Source organism: Indicator indicator, chromosome 2 (genome assembly GCF_027791375.1).
Source record: "Indicator indicator isolate 239-I01 chromosome 2, UM_Iind_1.1, whole genome shotgun sequence".
Taxonomy (NCBI): Eukaryota; Metazoa; Chordata; class Aves; order Piciformes; family Indicatoridae; genus Indicator; species Indicator indicator.
In genome coordinates, this window is record NC_072011.1 from 51,833,297 (window position 1) to 51,855,300 (window position 22,004).

General features: G+C 39.2%; 1 protein-coding gene across 1 annotated transcript in view; it reads left to right on the forward strand.

The window, feature by feature from the left end:
- Window positions 1–19,824, forward strand: part of PPP2R5A (protein phosphatase 2 regulatory subunit B'alpha) — a 42,804-nt gene extending 22,980 nt beyond the window's left edge. Inside the window, exons 4-13 of the mRNA XM_054398755.1 lie at window positions 4,364–4,456; window positions 6,145–6,275; window positions 6,478–6,537; window positions 7,713–7,821; window positions 10,037–10,090; window positions 14,113–14,163; window positions 15,277–15,396; window positions 15,484–15,611; window positions 17,786–17,887; window positions 18,622–19,824. Coding sequence (XP_054254730.1) covers window positions 4,364–4,456; window positions 6,145–6,275; window positions 6,478–6,537; window positions 7,713–7,821; window positions 10,037–10,090; window positions 14,113–14,163; window positions 15,277–15,396; window positions 15,484–15,611; window positions 17,786–17,887; window positions 18,622–18,754 — 981 coding nt within the window. The 3' untranslated portion in view covers window positions 18,755–19,824. The remainder of the gene's footprint in view (window positions 1–4,363; window positions 4,457–6,144; window positions 6,276–6,477; window positions 6,538–7,712; window positions 7,822–10,036; window positions 10,091–14,112; window positions 14,164–15,276; window positions 15,397–15,483; window positions 15,612–17,785; window positions 17,888–18,621) is intronic.
- Window positions 19,825–22,004: the final 2,180 nt, after the last annotated feature.

The following is a 22,004-nucleotide window of genomic DNA, read 5'->3' on the forward strand; positions in this document are numbered from 1 at the left end:
TTTCTATATTGGGAGGAAAAAAACCCTGAAACTTCTCTTAATGTCGTTAAATAACGGCAGGATGTAAGTCTTCCAAACCTCAAATGCTTTTTTCTTTTCTAAAATGAGTAATTCCATGGTTGAAGTGTGGTATACATATGTCTTAAAATATATATGGATATTTTAGGTAATTATGTTCTCTTAGAGATTTGTTTTCTGCCCTTGAGCAACGTTTTTGTGTGATTTCAGTAAAATAGAAGTGGATATTAACAGCTCAGTTTCTTGTGACAGTAATACAAAATGGACTAATAGCCTTCTGAGCAAGAAATAGGTACCTCCTCATTCTTCCCAGCCTCTTCCCTCCTTTCAAGCAAAAACTTTACAATATAGGCATTGTTGTTTGGTAACAGTTGCTTAGTTATTCTATTGTTGCACTCCTATGCCAATCTCACGATTTTTGTAGCATTGCTGTATCAACCACGTGATTGATTTGCAATGCTGATAATTTTTTTTTTTTTTCAATTAAATGAGAAGTTGAAAAACCTATATCACTTGCCATCATCAAGGTATTAAGTAGTATCTTAAATGTAGCAACTCCTAGTAGTGGGTAGAAAATAATAGCTACTAGACATCTGCAAGTCATTCTCTCCCCTTTCTTCAGAGAGTTAAAGTGCTACTCTGTCCTTGTATTACAGTTCTAATGTATCAGCAAATGCTCTTAATAACTGGACTTCTAATATTAACTATAAAAAGTACATCTTCAGGGTAGTATCTGAGACTTCAAATCAAGTAAAAAACAACTTACCATGAAAAATAACTGCCAGTTAAAGATTGTGGTAATTCTGATCTTACTTACCTGTGGCTGATTCTAAGTCATAAAAAAATGGCTATAGCAGAACTAGATGAGAAAGTGAAAGAGCATTGTAGCCCATGGTATTATATGAAATTTTGTTTTCATCCTTTTCCTCTACCTTTTTCTAAATGGATTTTGGCCAGGCTGTCTGATCATTGGTTGTTGATTTCAGTCTCCTGCATTATTTGTTCATCCTGTCCTTGCAAGAGATTGCTCATTGCAGCACAATGGAAACTGTGTTTCCCTCTCCTTTCAGCTACCGGAGGGTAGAAGACTGAGGTTTTGGTAACTTAGTAATTCTCCTCCAGGAGCACAAAGTTGCTAGAAACATCCAATTTTGTGTATGGAGGAAGGGGATGTGCACATCCATTCCCCCTCCCCTCCTTTCCCCTCATCAAAACTTACTACTTTTGTTATATAGTCTAAAGAAGTACTTGGGGGTTCTATGCTGGCTGCTCAGTTAAAAACAAACTCGGAATTCTGTCCTCATCTGGCAATCAGGTGGCCAGCTTTCTGGGAGGAGAAAAAACTCCAGCCACCTGAATCTACTCTTCTCCAGTTCAATCTGTTGTCATTTCTCTGTAAAATAACATAATAGATAATGACTTAAAAAGATACCAGTGTGTGTGGTCACAAGAAGACTCTAGACCTTCACTAAAAGGAGCACCACTTGAAAGGTACTGCTTCAAAGCAATACTCAATATGGTTTGTAACAGCCAAACTAGGTTGAACAGTTGGCATTAAAACCACTTTGAAGCTTGGGGGATTGCAGAGTGGGTGGCATTGGTAGCTTAAAGCAGTAATATTCTAGTGGTTTCTGCATAAAAGAAGTTCAGACCACTGAAGTAATAGGAGTTATATTTCATAGCTCTTTAATCCAAGAAGACTGTTTTTGAGAAAGTCTAAATCCAGTGGCTCTCCCTGATGTAGTATTTCCAGTGATAATGCTTCAGTTAAAGTTTAGCATACTTGTCTCGTTATTTGAGTAGGAGACAGTAACTTATTTGGGTAGAATTCATCCTAGTAGATAGTTGTTACAGCTTTAAGTTTGCAAACACTTGCATACAGGGGAAGGGAAAGTTGACTATCCAGAAATAGCCATTGCAGCTTGCTTCCTGAAATGCCTTGGATAAAGCTTCGTGAGTTTCCCGCAGCTCCCAAGAATTTCCAAAGTTATTTGATACCTTTTATCAGCTATACAGGTTCTGGGAGCACTGGTACTAATTACCAGGAAGCCAGGTGATTCTGTAAGCTTCAGAACTGCATAAATTCAGTGCACAAAACATCCCTGTGATGCAGCTCAGAAACTGGATTTTTGAGCTCTAGAGAACAATAGCAGCAATCATGGTTCTGGAATTGCATGTGAGTTTGTGAAGCACACTCTCCGTACACTAGAAATGAGGCATCTCAATAGAGGATGACCAATTACATGTATTCTCATCTATTGAGACTCTTATAGACTAATACTGACTTGTTCTATTTTATATATGAGTTGTTACTTTGGTGTTGATCCTGACTGATACCTTAAACTTGATCTTGGACAGTTTATACCAAGATGTTACACCATTATGCTTTAACTTAGTTCTTCTGCTTGATGTTTATCATGGTCCCTGTATCTATTTATGTAAAGCAATAATTGTCCTTTCTGGGGCTGTTTAGTCTTGAGAAGAGAAGGCTGAGAGAGAATCTTATTAATGGCTACAGATATCCTAGGGGTGGGTATCAAAATGAAGGTGCCAGTCTCTTTCTGGCAGTGCTTAGTGATAGGACAAGGACCAATGGGTACAAGCTGGAACACAGGAGGTTCCCCTCAACATGAGAAGATTCTTTATGGTGGAGGTGACAGAGCATTGGACCAGGCTCCTGGGAGAAGTTGTGGACTCTCCTTCTCTGGACTTTCCAAACCCAGATGGATGCATTCTTGTGTAGCCTGCTGTAGGTGCTCCTACTGTGGCAGGGGGGTTGGACTTGATCTCTTCCAGCCCCTAGCATTCTGTGATTCCAGCCTGTGTTCGTCAAGGAAAAGAAAACATGCCAATTTAGTCTTCACTTGTAAAAGGTGCTCTATCCTGTGACAGTTCTAGTGGCTCCTTCTCTGTATCTTTTTCAGGTTGGAATAAAAATTGTATTACTGGATTGCCCATTACCAAGCTGAAAAAAAAATTTTTGTCCTGTATTGCCTGTTGTGCAGCTGTGTTGTGTTTGTGCACAAGAAGACTGTACAGGGAAGCTTGGGTTTTAATACAGCTCTGTTAGATGAAATTGATACGCATTTAAACTGCTGATAAGAGAAGCTCTTGTTGCAGCCTGTCAGAGGGGAGGAAGGAGCAAAGGGGAGCTTGTGTTTCTGTGCTGCTTTGCAGATAGAACGTGCCCTTCTTGAGGCTATGCATTAAGTAACTGTCGTCTCAGATATTCTAAATAAAGCACTTATTGTCAAGCACTTTCTCCCAAGTGAATGTCCTAATTATAATTATGGGTTACTCCAGTGTTGACTCTTCAGTTAATAAGTCCTCATAGTGATAATAGTTGAAATACATGCCTCTGAGTATGGCCACAGCTCTGTGTGGGTTTTATTTGGAAGTGCAGTCAGTGATGTCTTACTGTATCTAAATTGTATTTTAATGTTATTACTAATGAGCTGTTTAACTAATGTGGAATTAAGAAATAGATGTTGATAGCATAAGCAGCCCTGTATGGTACTTTTAATTGTAAAACATCTTTTCCCTCAACTCTTAGTTCTAAGAGATGCCTTGTGTGTATTTTTTAAGCCTGTCAGTGTTATGCAAGTACAGTACTTTGTGTCTTGGACTTCTGATGAACCCCAAAATATGGAACTTGTTTTCTGGCTTTTTATTATACCTCTCTGCTACCTCAAGCCCTCACTTCCTCTATCTGCTGTCTGCTTTTTCCTTCTGTGGGTGTTGTGTCCCCAGCATAGCAAATGGGGACTTGAACTCAATAGAAGTATGCTACAAAATAGAAAGGATGTTGAAGATGAACCTGCAGAGGGTCTTGTTTGGATTGAGTGTCCAAGATATAGGAAACTATGTTAAGCCAGGCTTGTAAGTTTCTGCATATTCATTTAACTTTTCAATATGGCTTTGGAGTTCACAGCTGAAATTTAAGTTCAGGAACACTTAACAGAATTTTCTTCATTCGTTTTTGGAATTATGGATGACAGAGCACTTAATTTTATTTTCAGTGTAGAGTAGTGTTTGGTAACATTTCTATATAATACGTTCTTAATATAGTAGCAAATGAGAATACATGTAATACTTAGAATTTCTTTTTTTGTCTAATAGTGTTATTTTCAGTAGATTATTTGTTAAGACCTGACTCTTCTGGGATACTGTAATTCTTTCAACAAATTGCAGTAGAGATTTTGATTAAGCAGTGATGCATTAGGTGTCTGTTTCATTTTGTACTTCTTAAGCATGTGAATAGAACTGCTGACTTTGTGGTTGTGGTGGGGCTGAAATTTTAGTTGTACTGTACTTAACTTGAAAATTTTCATTTCAATATTTGCAGTTGGTGTATGAATTTTTCTTGAGGTTTTTGGAGAGCCCAGATTTTCAGCCTAGCATTGCAAAGCGATATATTGACCAGAAATTTGTACAACAGGTAAGTAGAGAGTTTTCCCACCCCCAAACTTAAAGATAACCTCTCAAGCCTAACTTAACAGGTGAGTACACAGCTAAAGAGAAGATTAAAGCTTTCATCTTGACACAGGGTTAAGTTTTAGCAGTTCCAACAGTGATTTCTGCCAAACATGAAATGAACAGCAAGTACAGCATACCATGCAGACCATGTGTAGTTAGTTCAGAAACACTTTGTTTTCAGAAATAAGCCTCACTACTTTGCAATGCCAAGATATGTAAACACAAGCTGTGTTTTTAATGATTTGTAACTTCTAGTCTAACCAATAACGTGCTGATTAGATTTTATAGTGCGTGCTTTTACATTTGTTTTCCATAGCTTTATCATGGGAAAACCTACAGCAAGCTTTTTTTTCCTGTAAAAAGTTCATGTACAGTAAATGTGTTGCAGCATCGGCTGACTTGTGACTAGATAGTGGCATTCTCTTCACTATTAATGTATTAACCACAAAATGAAGATCAAATATGTACCTGGGAATGTTATGCTTCACCATGCAAAGTAACTATGAGCAAGAAAGTGAAGTGACAGTTCATACAAAATGTAACTTCTCAACAAATTAGGCTATAGAATACTAAAACAATTTTTGTCCAAGATTTGTTTGATTTTTTTTTTTTTGTTCTTGTGAAAATGTGTCCAAATACTTGTTTGTCTGAGTGCTGCCACTCAAACAGTCCAGCAATGAAAAGTAAAAACATAGAAGGCCACTTTCCCTCCCTACATTCAGTGACTGCGTTTAATTCCCACTTGTTTGGTTTTGCTGTTCTTGTTTATAGATGTTTTCTTCTTCTCTGGTTTATTCAACTTTCCCACAAAATTTAAGTCAGAAGCTGCTGCTGAGCTGTTGGTCATAGGTATCCAGTGTACCAGCTGACCTGTGGCTCTTAAGAGCCATGCTGTGGAGTTTCAGTTCCTGACATTTTACTTAGTGTTTCCCCAGAGTGCAAGAAAGAATGCAATGAACAACTAGCTATATATGGGGAAAAAAGTGGAGGAGTGAACCTGAGAAATTCCTTCTAAATATAAAAATGAAATGAGCCTGGACAAAGTTCCTGAACAGCTGTTTCCAGTTCCTTGTGCTACTTGGCATAGACATACCTAAGCTCATAGACTTAGACTGAACAGGAGGCTGTAGTGACTGCCTGAGCTAAGTTACTAACTTGTTTAGTGCAGGTAGCATTTCTGAATATGCTCTTACTTGGACATGCAGGGAAAAAAACCCAAACACCTAAAATAATGGGACTGGGGTATCTCGATGTCTTCAAGTGGGTATGGTGTTTTCTCTATCCTTGGAAAACTTTATACAAGAAAAAAATGTATGGAATACCTTGCTAGCTTATTGCAGCATTTAGTCTGTCAGTTAATAATTACATATCTTATGCTTATTTTATTAAATCTCTCGATATTAAATCATAAATTGTGAAATTTCTTATGTAAGAATGCTTTTGCTTGACCTTCAAGACACAAGTAGCTTTTTGAGATGAACAGTACAGTGGCTTAATTAAGAAATTTTGAAAATATAACGCTTCCATTCAAGCAATTTTTGATTAAACCATTTCCAATTTTTGTAAGGTAAACTTGTAAATGAAAGGTAAAACTTGTGTAACAAAATGTAAGCCTTTTGAAAGTAACATGTTTCAATTTAACTTCTCTAGCTGTTGGAGCTCTTTGATAGTGAAGACCCACGAGAACGTGATTTCCTAAAGACAGTTCTTCATCGAATTTATGGAAAGTTCCTTGGTTTAAGAGCATTCATCAGGAAACAGATTAACAACATTTTCCTCAGGTATCCTCTGTGTGTGAGTAGGATGAGGAACATTTTGTTTAGCTCTCATGGTGTGCTTCTGCAGCAATTTTGTTCTTGAAATAAAAACCTGGGTTTGGTCTGTAATCTGTGTTTCAGCGATTTCAAGCTTATTAAAGGTTATTTTTTTTTGGAATCTTTGATTCTCTGTTTTGATTTTTGGTGGTTGTCTTTTTCATAACAGGTTTATATATGAAACAGAGCACTTCAATGGTGTTGCTGAACTTCTTGAGATATTAGGAAGGTAAGTTTGAGCTGACACAGAAGAAACAATGTTGAGGGTGTTTGCTTCAACTTTCCTGCTTTAGGAGTGCAGCGGGAAGGGAATTTTTACAGTAACGAGTGATGAAATGCAGTCACTGATAGAACCTTGTACTTTGTGGGTTACCATGTGAATATCAGATTAGGATATAGAGTAGATATTACTCTTTTGGTGCCAGTTTTAAAAATGACTGGCAAATTTTTTTTCAGGAATAGCTAGTCTTGCTTATCTTACATCTGGTGACTTGTTCTTTGACCAGAAAATGAATGTTGACTTTTGCTCTCATGCTGAATGAAATGTTTTAATCTTCAGCAGGCTGATTTTCATTAAATTCTATTCAAGAAAGTCTTCAAGTGCTAGGGTTTTAAAGTTCTCTTTTTTTATATTATTTCACTAATATAATTTTTAACTTCTTGCAGTTGGTAGTATTTTAGTGTTTTTTCCAAAACTCACACATTTAACAGGAGAAACCTTTGTAAATATTACTGGTCTAATTGAAAATCCAAACACTATGAAACTATTGTGAGACAAATTTTCATGTGAATGAAATGCAAGCTACCATTATTTTCTCAGACTTATCTAAAACAGGGGGGGAGGGGAACCTCAAGCTCTTCCTGAAGGACTTTTGTCTGTTACACAAAACTCTTAAAAGTGAGATCACTGAATCAGTGAAACCACTTTTTAACTTGATTTTGGAAGAAAAGATTGTTCAACAATCTCAAAAGCAAATGTTCATACTGGGCTGTTAAAATAGTTGAAAATTGTATGCCATCTGTTTGTGTCCTCTCCAAGTTGCCAGTGACTTTGGGTGAAATGGATCAGCTTCCTGATGCATCTAAGCTTTACAGTTAGATAGCAAGAGTTACTGTAGATGATTTTACTTTTAATGGAGGTTACAACAAAAATGTTTCAGCACATCTAATGAGTTTTATTTGACTTGTACTGCGGTTCTCTGGTATTCCTACCAGGACTCTAAACTTGCATGATACCAACATTTTAAAGGTTCTGTATATGTAGAGCTATTTTATGACTTAGAAATAATCAGGTTTAGAAATTGAATCAGAAATGGAGTGTTTCTTGAATTTACAGAAATTCTTGACTTGCTAGGAAGAAATTATTTTTTAATAAAAATAAATCCTGCTTATTCATGTTTTCAGTATTATCAATGGTTTTGCACTGCCCCTGAAAGCAGAACACAAACAGTTCCTTATGAAAGTTCTGATTCCTATGCATACTGCAAAGGGATTAGCTTTGTTTCATGCACAGGTAAGCTTTTGCCTATTCTTAAGAGTGGTGGGGTTTTTTGTATTTGCATTTGAAACTAATGAAATCTGAAGTAGTTTGTGTTATAATACCAGTATTCAAAAATAATTGCAAATTCAGTCACTGGGTTTTTTTTTAAAGATAATAAAAAATCTTATGTTTGAATGTTAATTTTTAGGTATTTAGCATATATTAAAAGTTAAAGAGTACAAAAGTGAGTCAAAGTCATCTCAGCTGAAACAGGAAGGTTTTTTGCTTGCTAGTCTTGTCAGTCTTTAAGCTTCATTTAATTCCAGGACCTCATGCTGGTATCACTTCTTTTATATAATCTAAATGCTTGGTATAAAGGAACCTTGAGTAGGGCAAGGTACTTACTTCAGAAGTACCTTTTCATTTCTAAAACTGTACCAGTGATGGGGGTGGAGACAGAAATGTACACAAGCTCTCTGGATCAGTTAGAAATTATGTAGATCTGTGACTGTCAGAATGCTGCAGTTCTTGGTTTAATTGCTATTCTTACACCTCACACAGTCAGTCAGCATTTTATTTGAGGAAAAATGTGTATCCTTTCCAGACATACTGCACTTGGGTATTGAATACAGTTGATGCAAACTGGCAAGTAATTCTGCTGTGGCTAATTAAAAATTTGCTTTGTTAATTTAACTCACTAGTATAGCCCCTTACAGCCTAGAGATAAAAGGAAATTAGGTTCTAATTAAAGTGAAATGATTGTGACGATATAATCTACAAACAGGATCAAGTCAATAGCTCAGTTAATTCCTAATTCTCATATGGAGTTTTAATTAAAATTACTTGCCTTTGTGGCTTATTGCTGTGCAATAGACTGCTCTATGGAATGAGCAAGGGACCAGTGACTCGCCAAAGATATTGTTGCTGAGAGATAAGTACAGCAAGCTCTCCTTTTTCCTGTGATATGTTTAATCCAGTTCATCAGTACCTCAAAGGGTCTTATTAATTCCTGAAAGTACCTGAAAGTAGCATTTGGTTTTCTGCCCAGGCAGCTCCTCTATCCCTCCATAAACTACAAGTGCTGTGTGAGATTTCGGCACTGTGTTCCTGGGTTTTTACCTAAAGGTGTAAATCAGCATTAAATCAACTTTACAATCAGGAGTGGCCTGGGTGCTTTGTTGCTACAGTACAAGTTTAGCCTACCCTTAAAAGTTAAAGCCTTAAATCTGAATTAAGTATGAGTCTTTGTTTTCCAACATTGGAGCATTACTGTATAATACAGCATAATGGGATTTTGAGATTTATGTGTGACCTTTATTGGTTTTTGAATCTACAGACATAGATCCTTAGCCTAAGGGTAAAATAAATTAATTAGACCTGTTGTAATTACAGCATTGTAATTACCTGCTTTGGGATTAAAAAAATGTTGTGGTGGGAGGTTTTTCTTGTGGGTTTTGTTTTGTTTGTGTGTGTGGCTTTTTGGTTTGTTGGTTGGTTTTTTTTAAAGGAAAGATAATGCTTGAATTCCAGCATATTAAATATGCAGTATATATGTAATGCCTGCAAATAATTTTTGTCTTTGCTCTGCATTGTGAGATGAAAAATACTGGGACTTAAAATCAGTCTTGATGGAATCTAGAATTGTAACCACTTTAGCAACAGGTCTCTGTACTGGGCAAAAGTGCAGTTGTTTAGTTACTTATTCAGTTACTTAGTATCCAGTTAATAATAATTCTAGAACATTATAATATCACATTTTGGCCTGAGAAGACCACTGGACATACATCACTAGAGGCTGGGAGGCATGCTGGTGACTTAATCTCATTGTACCTTCCCCCACTTCATGCAGTCTTCCACAGGCATTTGTTGTTGGCCATTCCAGGGGACAGGACACTCAGCTGGTAGTTGTGTAGTGCTAATACAGCAGTTGATACTGAGGAAAATATATTTGGATGCTGGATCTGAGTTAGGGAAAGATCTGTCAAGCTTAAAAGTAATTTTCTTCTAGGAGGAAAAAAAATTGAAGATTTTTGGTACGCAGGAAGTTTTTGTAAGGTAGAGCAGGCGTGTATATCTTGCTGCTTTAATTGCTGTTTTGCTTAGTTTGGAAGAATTTAAAATTACCCTGTAGAGGTGCTTTAGGTTGGGTTGTCTTGCACAATCTGAAGTGCTTCTGTAATTTGTGTTATTTTGTGATGCTGCCATTCTAAATAGTGTCTGTTTAATAATCATCTGATTTGTGTTCCAGCTTGCCTATTGTGTTGTACAGTTCCTGGAGAAAGATACAACTTTAACAGAGCCTGTAAGTGGTTTTCAGTTGAGTGTTTGGTTTTAATTTCAACTAAATATTCTAGTGTAACTTGCTAGCATTGTATAGCAATGCCTTCTGTGCAGCCTTGATTCTGTGCTGTGCTAGGGGTGTGTGTGGGGTGACTTTGGGGGGATTTTGATTTTGTTTTTGCTTTGGGGTTTTTTTTTGCTTTGGGGATTGGTTAGTAGGTTTTTTTTGTTTGTTTGTTTTTTTTTTTTTTTTTTCTTGTTACCCCTCCAAAAAAAAAGAAGAGAGAAATAGTTTTAAAGTCTAGAACAGTTGTTAAGAAAATTCTGGACTTGATAGGGAAGTTAACCTGTGACCAAGATAGAGCAGAAATTTAAATAACAGTTTGAACCACTGATATCATGAAAATAGCTCATCTGAGAAAGCATGTAACTGCTGTATTCCCTGCTGATAAGAACTAAAATTTCAGTGTTTGGTGCTGATTGCTTGTGCCCAGCCATTGCTTAATGCTGAAACATTTTGGGTAATAAACAATCTCAGAATGGAAGTTGGAAAGAAGAACAATACTTTGTACTTGGAACTTCATAGTTCTGACTGAATAATGTTTGTTCTGTCTCATTTACTGGAGTGCCACTTGTCAGCTCTCGTGCAGGTGCTTCAGGCATCAGTGGCTTTTGCCAGACTGAATCTCCCAGGATAGATACTGACAGGCCAGCTAGAAAGGGGCTTCCAGTGCTTCATGCAAGGGCTCTGGCAGTGCCTGTAAAGAAGAGTGGAGGCTCAGGACAGTACAGCAGTTCATGAGGACGCAGACCCATGTCAGGCCAGCTAGAACAGAAACTGGTTTTAGTTGGACAATCCAAAATCTTTCAGTCAGGAGTAGGTTAATACTTAAATATTTTTATCCCTTTTTGTGACAGAAAAGTGAAGAGCTTATGCAAAATCTAATTTTCTTTCTATAAAGGAAAAAAAGATAAACAGCTTTGGGGAAACAATGTAAATCTTTCCTGATCTTTCAGTGGAAGCTTGTTTTCTGCACAGCCACTTAAATACTGATGTTCTTTGTCAGAAGACAAGTTATCTGTATGTGATAGAAGATGGTTCACTTGGCTGTTTGTAAATTGGCCCTGTCTGCTTGAAGCATCTTCTTTTCCCCTGTACTGCAGTGTTGGCAGCTACGGTGGCCAGTGAACTTCTTTTGTTGGATAGGGTGAGGAGAAAGGAATTGTGTCTTATTCCCTAAGCTAAGTGATAAAACAGCCCTGGTGTTCTGACAGTTAAAGGTGAGAGCTGAGCAGATAAGGTATAGCATTACTTAAAAACCTACAGGATTGAATGAAGCAAAAGCATGACAAAGTCAGAACCTCCTGACTTGCAGAACTGTGATGCAGGATCCCAGCCCAAACTTTGAAGTGAAGGTGGCAAGGCTTTTGAAGAAGTGTCACAGAGTAACACTGAGACTACATCTGGACTATAGCATATAGAATTCTGGGTGCCTCTTCTGCAGGAAAGATGAACACAGAATGGAGCACACACAAGAACTGCCTGTGCTTATTTTGGTCATTACTCTGAGGGTGGAGTAAAGTTGGCTTTATAAAGGAGTGAAAGTCAGCAAGATGATGAGGACTGAAGCTTTAAGAAACTTTCTGAAGTGCTTGAAAAGTAAATATTAAATTTTGGGACAACTGATGAGATGGCATTTGAAATCTTTTTTTTTGGCTTTTGGTCAAATAATATTTTAAGAACTCCATCAGAAGGCTGTCTTCACCAGTACCTTACTGTTATTTTTCTGGCAGGAGTTGTCACTCAGGGTCAGTTTAGGGGACATTCAATCTGAGCTTTTGGAACTATGGTAGCCTGCCTAGGGTCAGTCCTGATGTTTGCAGAGCTGACAAGAACAGTTTGTTACCTAATCCTGCCAAGTGCAGTGGCCTTTTCATTGAAGAAACTGGGCTAAACAAGCAGTTCTTGTATGCAGGATAAGTTTTTCTAGCAGGTGCCTACTGTTGCAAGTCATTTTGTGGGAATTTTGTAGCTCTGGGGATACTTAAGAGTTTTGTGTAGGAGGAGCAGCAAGATTTCATATCTGAGGAATATTTCTTTGAATAAAATCTTTGAACATAAATGTGTGTGTATCAGCTTCTGAAGATGAGTGTGTAGTCAAGGTGGAAACTGGTATTCTCTCTGAGGAGCAAGGACTAGGCATCTTGTGGAGAGGTCTGCACTGTTATACTCAGAACACGTTCTTTGCTTATCAAAGTTGATGATGTGAGTCTCCTTACTGAAGTATATTCAACACACTTCCAATAACAAGTGTGGAGAAATTAGCTCTTCCAGCTAACTCAGTTTTATGCTTTCAAGATGAGTAAATTCATGCTCCAGTTAGGGGTTTGTGGTAGGTAGCTTATCTTTGGCTTGTCTGAAATTCTTTGGCTTACTTGCATTGTGCTGGGGGAAGGGAAGATGCCAACAGAATGAGCTTTTGTGGCTGCAAATGTTGAGGTTTATTCTTTAAAAACACAAAACCTCAATTGTATATTACTGAGTTGTTCAGTGGAGCTAATGAACTGAAAGTGGTCCTAGATTTAAAGTGTGTTTACATAGTCAAAATTATGAATCTAGAGAAAAAATGTAAGTAATTTATGTAAATCTGACTCCTTGAGAGTGGAGAAAGCAATCGAGCACAGGACTGCCAGATGGGTAATTGCAGTGAAACGTGGGAGCCTCGCCCCCTGGCTGTGCTGTCTGCAGAAGTTCTTCTATGCTGTCCATGGAGGCAGCAAGGACGCCAGGTCAGAACCGGCTGAGCTGTTCAGGGAGGGAGCTCTGTGGGCCCAGTGCAATGTTATGTGTGTGGGCTGACCCAGGCCTGCTGATCCTTCATCAGGTGCCAGGTGCTGGCCTTGGTATTGCACTTGTCTGCATCTTTCAGCCAGCAAGGTAGAACTTGTATGGTCAGGGCTCTGTAGGGAATCTGTTCTTTCCTTGTAACTTGGTTTCTGTGGACGTGAGCATTGGACTTTATCTTATGCCTGAGGTTCCTGCACTTGCTTAAGTGTCATTTGAAGTGACATTCAGTTTTGAGGTATTAGAATATATGGTAATCCTCAGATGAGGACTTGAGGTCACTTAAGCTCACAATATTTTTTTGTCTAGAAAGTCACTTTCTAGATAGTCCACATAGTTGTGAATAAAACATCCATCTGGGAAGCTGGGAGAAGAACTCAACATGGCAAACCCCAAATATGGATATGATCAACTAGATACTATTATATCACAAAAATAGAGGTCCTTTCCTCAGAAGGAAAGTTTGTAAGGTTCTGAGAAGGTTTCAGCTTTTGAAACAGAGTGCCTCCCCTCACCCCCACCCCCTGCATTAATTTTGTAATGTAGATGCCATGTCATTCCTCATCCCATTTCCTCCCAGGGACTGTATTTTTCTAATTCACCTTCCCAAAGGGTTTTTTCCAGTCTTGTGTCAGATAGTTTCCAGCCTAGATCCTGGAATGTATTTTCTCTGTAAGTGCACAGCTATTTTGTATTTTAGTTTCCAGTCTTTAATGTTGCAAATTCTAGAAGAAAAAAAGGGTTGGAGGCCATGGCTGCAGAGCCCTGTTTGTGCAGTCAGTGCATGCCCCTAGCTCCTGGGCTTCAAACCTTGCCAGGACAAGTCCTCCTCAAAGTATGGATAAATAGAAGACAAAAAGTATTATGGGGAATCTTGCTACAGGGGAAAAAACTTCATTTTGTGATGCCTTGATGTTAACAGCATCCTATCAATATATGTGCTGGGACATGGGACAGGAGTGGAGTGTGAGCAGATAATCAAAAGTTTGTGGAGTGATAAGAGTCTGAATTATTCTGATAACCTAAATAAGATAAATGAGACAGCACAGTATTTATTTTCAGTCAAACTGTATTTAACTGTATTCAGTTTTCACTGAACTTATAGATAAGGAAAAGAAAATTAACACTTAAAAAAAAAATCTAACCAAATATGTAATAGAAACATGTTCTGCTTTAACTTGTTTTTATTTTTAATATAGGTAATCAGAGGACTGCTCAAATTTTGGCCAAAAACTTGCAGTCAGAAAGAGGTTGGTTTTGTCTCCTGTTTCTGGTGTCTGCTGGCAATATGTAGTGTAGCAGTTAAAAACACCTCACCTCTGCTCTGCTTCTCAAGATCTTACAGCAAGCTTGCAGTTCTCCATGCACTCATCTTTATCATGCAGCTCAGTGCAATTATCTGAATGTCTGTTCTTGCTATGGTGTTACTGTCTTACAACTCTATCAGAAGTTGCATTCTCATTAAAATATTGTGTAGAGAAACACTTTTCTGAGGTGAGAAGTATTTTAGTAGATACAGACCAGGTTGGAGGTAGTGCAGTACAACAGAGACGTAGCATTTGAGATGTCAAGTGTCTAGTGAAGCATGTATGTGTTGTTTTTCTGTAGAATAAAAATAGCTTTAAATTCCTTTACCATCCCTGTTTCTCCTGTGTAGTTAAAACTAGTTGAACAATCAGGAGTTCAGATCTCACCCCCTGACAGCTATTTAAATGTAGGGTCCCTTAATACTGTTCAGCCATAGAATGGCTTAGATTGGAGGGGATCTACTCCAACCTCTCTGCTGTGGGCAGGGACACCAACAAATAGTTGGCTGCTCAAGGTCTCATCCAACTTGGTGTTAAACGCCTCCAAGGAGGAGACATCCACAGTCACTCTAGGCAACCTGTTCCAGAGTCTCACCACCCTGGAAGAGGGTTGTTCCCCTTTGTGTGAGCGGTGTTAAATTTGCCCATGTGTTCTGCTTGTTCTAATTTAAAAGAGGAATTAACTGCGCATCAGTTCAAAAACTACTTTGGAGATCTCAGATAATGGCAGTCTTTGCAGCCTTTCCTGAAGAAAGAAAATGCTGTAGCAGTTTTTTAGCTGTAAAAAATAGTATTCTGCTTAAGCACTTCTGTGAAGTGTTTAGAGCAATCACCCAGAAGAAGAAATCCAAGATGTGAGCTGTCACCTGGGAGCTGCAGCTGATGATTGACTTCTTTCAGGCTGCAAAAAACCTGTGGCTGTCTAGTGCATTGTAATTACAGACAGAGTTCTCTGAGGGATTCAAGAACTAGTGTATAAGCTGAATTGTTTTTCTCTTTAGAGTGGTGTTATAAAGCATTCTCAGACTTTCTGATACATTTCTTTTATACAAACAGGTAATGTTTTTAGGTGAAATTGAAGAAATCTTAGATGTAATAGAACCGACACAGTTCAGAAAAATAGAAGAGCCTTTATTTAAGCAAATATCCAAGTGTGTGTCAAGTTCACATTTTCAGGTAAAAAAAATTAATTTTTGTGTGTATATATGTTTATTTCTTGTAGTAATTTATTTTGTGACGGCTGACCCCTAAATTTTGTTTCAGGTTGCAGAAAGAGCTTTGTACTTCTGGAATAATGAATATATTCTTAGCCTGATTGAGGAGAACATTGATAAAATTCTGCCAATTATGTTTGGCAGTTTATACAAGATCTCCAAAGAACACTGGAACCCGTACGTAACGTTTAACTTTATTGCACCATCAGTGGTCCAGTCTTTCAGGTTTGGATCATAAGCTTGTAAATGTTGGTTTTTACTTCTCAGGTTAGATCAGTGAGATTACAGGTGGTAAAAGGGATGTCATTTTCAGCAATACCATGCTTTCACTGTTCTGCATTGTGATGCTGGAGACTTGAACTTTATTGAGCAAGCATAAGGGAATCAGATGATCTTGGGGTACAAGCTAGGACACGGGAGGTTCCACCTCAACACAAGGAGACACTTCTTTATGGTGAGGGTGACAGAGCACTGGAACAGGCTACCCAGAGTGGTTGTGGAGTCTCTTCTGCAGACTTTCAAAACCCCCCTGGATGCATTCCTGTGCTGCCTGCCCTAGGTGATCCTGCATTGGTGGGGGGGTTGGACTTGATGACCTCTAGAGGTCCCTTCCAAACCCTAACATTCTGTGATTCATACTGTAACCATATTTGATTTTATGTGTTAGTTAAAAATGCAGCTTAATTCTATCTAGACCGAAACAATTCCCATGGGATGTTTCTGCTATATTTATGCTTTTCGGTCCTCTACTACTTCAGATGAACAAAATGGTGTCAGTGTCTTCAGAAGCAGTTATTGCTCAGTGAAGGGGAAAAGATACCATCAGAGAAGAGCAGTGCCTACCACTATAAATGAGTGCCTACTACTTTTTCATACCACAAGTTAAATACTAATATTTTCATATTAGATTTGAAAGAAGCAATGATTATATTGAAATACTAAAAAGCAAAGTGTGTGTGCATCCAGCATCCTGAGTTGAGCTGCAAGTCAATTTGCAAAATGTAAGGCTTGTACAGGCAAAAGCCAGGCTGGGCAGCTTTCCTTGAATTAAACAAGGTGTCTTCTTCTAAGCCCTTGGAGGCTCTGAAATGATTCTGAATGGATGTAGGTGGTATCTAGTTGCAAATGTATCACCTGAGACAGAATATAAATTTTGGAGAACCAGTTCTTGGGACCTCAACAAATTTGAAGGGATCTCTCATTCCTTAACTGCAGACGGAAGTCGTGAAAGAGGACAAGGAAGTTTGGGGAAGAAAGTCTCTCTGGTTTCATTCTGTTTTGAAGGGCAGGGAACATGCTTCTATCCATCTAGGTGTCCAATATGGACTTAATTGCTTGCTCAATATCAAACTTTTCCTCTTAGAAAACCAAAACTGTGAAAAAGCTTTTGCCTTCCAACCATGTGTGAAAAGCAGCGTTCAAAAAACCCCAAACCACCAAACCCAAAGTGCTATGTCCTCTGCACTTTAAATGTGTGTGAGGCCTCTAATAGCTGGGAGATTTCCTAGTGCCCCAAGGAACAGAGTGAACCCAAAGGGCAAACCTGGTCCTTTGGTTACTTCCTTAGACTTGTCTTTCACTTGCTTTTTGAGATCACAAGGCCACACAGCACCTCTGTTCTACAACCTTACAGTCCATACTGCTGTGTAGGGGTGAATAAGAATGATAGGGGAAGACAGTCTGGCTGCTTTTGCCATTAGTGACAAGCTTAACGATTAGGTGTCTTATTAATGTTTAATTTTATTGCTGGTTTTGCATTTCTTTGAATAATTAAGAGTGAGTGTAAAGGAGATAAGCACCACAGTATTTAAGATAATGTATTGAAAGATGAATGTTTTCACAAAGAGAAGACTTAATACCCAACACGGAGATATGGACAGCCACATAAGACACAGCCAATACTGCTCAGGCTCTTTAGTTTCTCAAAGAAATCAAGGTCCTGGAAACCAATTATCTTATTATCTTCTCAATTTGGTTCCCTAATGCAGCATATGCAGCAAAACTATCTGCTGCCCAGAAGTGCTCAAGTATCACAAAACTGTGGTTAGAACTCAGTTTATTAAGTGTAACCGAATGGCTTTATAGTACACCATAGTACTAATAATTATATACAGTGCAATTACAAGGGGTCAGGAAGCTAAGGTTACCAAAGCCATTTCAAAAAAATGTCTGAACAGGCATTTTACTGATTTACAGGGGAAATTTTAGTTAAAGGATTTTGTTTCAGAAACTCACTGACCCTGCAGCAGCATCTCAAAAACCTTAGAGCCCCAGAAAAGAAATTGAACACTTTAGTGAAGTTGACTTCTTGTGCTGAGTAATTCTAATGTCTGTGTTTCCTTTTTTTCTAGAACTATAGTGGCACTGGTGTATAATGTGCTGAAAACTCTGATGGAAATGAATGGCAAGCTTTTTGATGAGCTCACAAGCTCATATAAAGCAGAAAGGCAAAGGTACTGATTCTTTTTCCACACATGCATTGATGAACACATACCTACATTGTACTAGCTAGAAAGAAACATCTCAACTCCTGTGGCTGTGGAATTCTGTAGCAGAACTGCTTCTCAAGCATTTGCTGCAGGCAGTCACTGGGGAGAAGCACCACCCAGGTGTGCTGACAGAAAGGCCCTAGCTCCCTGTCCTGTCTGGGCAAGGAGAGACTGCTCTGGGGTGGGAAACCTGGGCTTAGCTGCTGCTGTGAGGGGCTGCTGGCACTGGCTCTGCTGCTTCAGGTGGTGTTGCCTGAAAAAAGCTGAGCTGGACAATAGTTAATAGCTAAACCCCCTCTCTCTATCCTGCTAGCCAGTACTGCTGGAGTAAAGGAGGTAGGCAGCTGAGACTGCATTCCGTCTCCTTTCAGTAGTTGTGCTTTTCTACCCCCAAAATGCTTAGTCCCTTAATTTGTTTGCTTGTGATAAAGAACCTCATTAGAACTGCAGTCATCTGTGCAAAGCCACACTACAGCAATTGTACAAGTTTGCTGGAGCAAAATTAGCTTCACCACCGTTACCAGTTTGGGTGCTTGCTTTTTAATAGAGGAAACTGTAAACTAAAAATACTTTGGGGACAAAAAAAAAAACAACTTTCAAGATAATTACTATATGTAAATCATAGTTGTTAAGTAACTGCATCTCCACATGGCGCATAAAAGATATCTAAAATTGATACTTCAATGTTTTTTCTACAGAGAGAAAAAGAAAGAATTAGAACGTGAAGAGTTGTGGAGAAAGCTAGAGGAGTTAAAGCTTAAGAAGGCCATGGCAGAGAAGCAGAACAGCACTCACAATGTGCTGAATGCACACAATCCAAGTGCCAAATAAAGAAATGACCCACCTCTACATGGCAGGCATACTTTTTTTGTACCCTTTTGAAACATGTAAGGATTTGCAAAAGAAACCTCATAATAGAAACAGCCAATTTTTTCTCTGGCACATGTAAAGATTTGAATTTCAATACAGCAGTTAAGTGATGTCATTACCACAGCATATTGTAAATTTGTCTAATTATTGATAGACTGTCACTTCCAACGTTTCATAGAGCTGAGTTATCATCCTTAATGAGTGAAATAATTATGGGAGTGGTGAGAATTATGACTTGAATTTTTGATTGTGTTGCACACAGGTGGTATAGTTTGCTATGTACATTTTTTTAGCTTGTTTTATATGTGCTCTTCACATCGCTGCATACTTTGGTTAAGGTGATAGAAAAGGCTTCGAGTTGTGCTGTATTTTCTCAAGTAAAACCAAGGTAAGTTACCAGTAACTTGAGATACTCAGAATGTGCCCCTTCCAGCACTGAAAGGAACTCAGATATGGTGCTGTCCTTGAATTCCTGGTTGGATTCAGATTTAGATTTATGTAATGTTCACATTAGAATGAGGCAAAGTATGGAAAGAAGCCATCTTGAACAGGTTGGGGTGGTCCATGTGTCTGGCCCACCATTTGGTGAGTGCCTCTACCGCTGTCTTGCTGCCTCTTGGTCCTGGGCTGCCAGAGATTTCCTCCTTCTGCAGCTGATGATGGAGCTTCCTCTAGAGAGCCCATCAATGATGCTCCTCATCAGCCCAAGGACTCCCTGCAGAGTAGTGCAGGTCTCTGAGAGACTCTTGGATGATTCTGCATTAGTTAACAGCATCTCATGGCCTGAAAAATGAGACCAAAATTGGGTTGTGTTTTGTTGTTTTTTGTGAGGAGGGAAGGATGTCAATGAATTGTTCCTTGTTTTATTTAAGGAAAATGCAGCCTACTTGCTGAAGGAAGCAAGTTGACAATGGAAGTCTTGTCTGTTTGCTTGATCAAGTATTTTTCACATCTTTTATCAGAGTACCATTCCAATCTCTTAAATTGCAGTTGTGTGGAAAACTTTTGTAATGAAATCTCTGGGGAATTGAGCAGCATTCAATAAAGTCTTTATGTTTGTATTTAGTGCTGTATTATCACATCTTTGTGTTTATAAAGACCAGGAGGACTAGAATGGCTTTTAGAGAGAACTGCACACATCTCTCATAACCTGTAGCTTTTCACAGAGTAGCAAAATTGTTAGGAGGTGTAGGCGACTGGGTTTTCATTTTTGGTGGGGAGGAGAGAAGGCTTTGTTCTGCTCTGCGGTGATCAGAACAGCTGAGGCAGGTGTCCTGGGCTTTTCTGTTTGGCTGGTTTATCATTTGCTTGACCTTGACATCACTCAAGTGGTTTCTGGGGGAAAGAGTCTACTACAGAATTTGAGTCAACTATTACAATTTCTATTAACTGCATTTGTTTTTAAGCAGTTGTTTTACAGAGGAAGTAGGGTGGGTGTCATGTGGATGGGGCCAATCTCTTTTCAGTGGTGTGCAGTAATAAAGGAACAACAGATACAGACTTGACCACAGAAGGTTTCACCTTGACAGGAGGAGAAACTTCTTTACAGGAAGAGTGATGGAGCACTGGAATAGGCTGCCCAGAGAGGCTGTGGAGTCTCCTCCTCTGGAGACATTCAAAACCTGCCTGGATGCATTCCTGTGCAGACTACCCTAGGTGATCCTGCTTTTAGCAGTGGGGTTGGGAGTTGATTGCTGGATGTCCCTTCCACCCTCCAACATCTTATGAGTCTATGTAATGCTGCCTGAAGTAAGTAGCTTACACTTCCAATAGTTCCAGCTGATCACAGCCAATTGGTTGCTACTAGCTATGTGCAGGTTTTGTAAGACAACTCCATTACCAGCTGACCAAAGAAGACACTGCCAGGGTCTGTGGCTGCCCATATCTGGGGAGGGTACTTGTCACGGCACTTTTTGCACAGCAAACACTCGGGCTTGCAAGGGTGTGCTTGGGCAGATGCCCAACATGCAGACAGTCTGCCTTTTCTTAACCTGTAGAAAAACAAACCCCCACATTCAGAAAGAAACCGTTTTCAGCTATCCTACAGTTTAAGGGAAATAAATCACAGAAAGATTGAGAAACGTAACTCTTGCCTAGTGGTGTGTAGGAATTCGCTCCTGAACGTGAAAATCACCTTGGGAATGTGATGATTACATTAAGAAAGTGGAAAGTATCTCAGCAAACATAAAGATCATTGTGAACGACCCACCTGATGTGTCAGCTCTGCCCCCCACGATAGCAGTTGTCCAGGGGGTGTGGCAGATGGCTAGGAGAGGTAGAAGTCACTGGGTGCTGACCCCTGAAAGCCCACTGGGAGACAGCTGGAAGTCACATATGCATTGTAATGTGACAAGGATGTGGGCCAGGTGCAGCTACAAACCCCTGAGTTATGCCATCTTAGCTGGGGGAACATCACCTGGGACATTTCTGGCTGGAGGCAGCAGCCCAGTAGCTGTATGGAACCACTCCACACAAAACATGCAATGCTTGCTTTTAGAACCACTCCTATAAATGTGGATATAAAAGAAAGGTTTCTTGGCTGGAATTTGCTGGCCTGCTCTAGTAAAAATACAAAAGCTCCAGGTAGCTGAGATGTGGTGACTGAACTGACTGCTCTTGAGAATTTACTAAAAAGAGTACATTCAATACTGCCAGAGGAGTGCATCCTTTATTGGTGAGCAGACCATACCTCTTACTTAGCCCACAGCTGGGGCTAAGTTGTCTTCCAACTTAGCTTCCCTGACCTCTTGAGCAAAAAACACAGTAGGATGTACCAGTACCTGATCAAACTGCTGTTGTTAAACTTTTTTTTGTAAGATTCAATAACTAGCTGATGTAATACTATTTATTAAATTAAGGAACACTTGGGGAGGGGGAGTGTGTGCGTGTGCTTTGACAATGAGTAGTCAAAGCTCAGTTGTCTGTGTCTTAGGTGTACAACAGCCCTCAGCAGTGTACTTGGGAAGGCAAAGGGCTGTAAGTTGACATGGGAAGTCAGTGTAATGTTTTCCTACCAGCACAGGCGTTCGTGATAGACACATAGGGTTCTTGATAGACAAGGTCCAGGTAGGGTAGTTTTGTTTTCGTTTCCCCACTCCTATGCCCTGCCCTGAGTTTCTGTCCCATTCCTCACCACCAGCACTTAGGGAATGAAGCAACTCTCAAATGGTTCCTTCCACACTGCAGTGTTTGGTCTTTGCTTGTCCCTTTT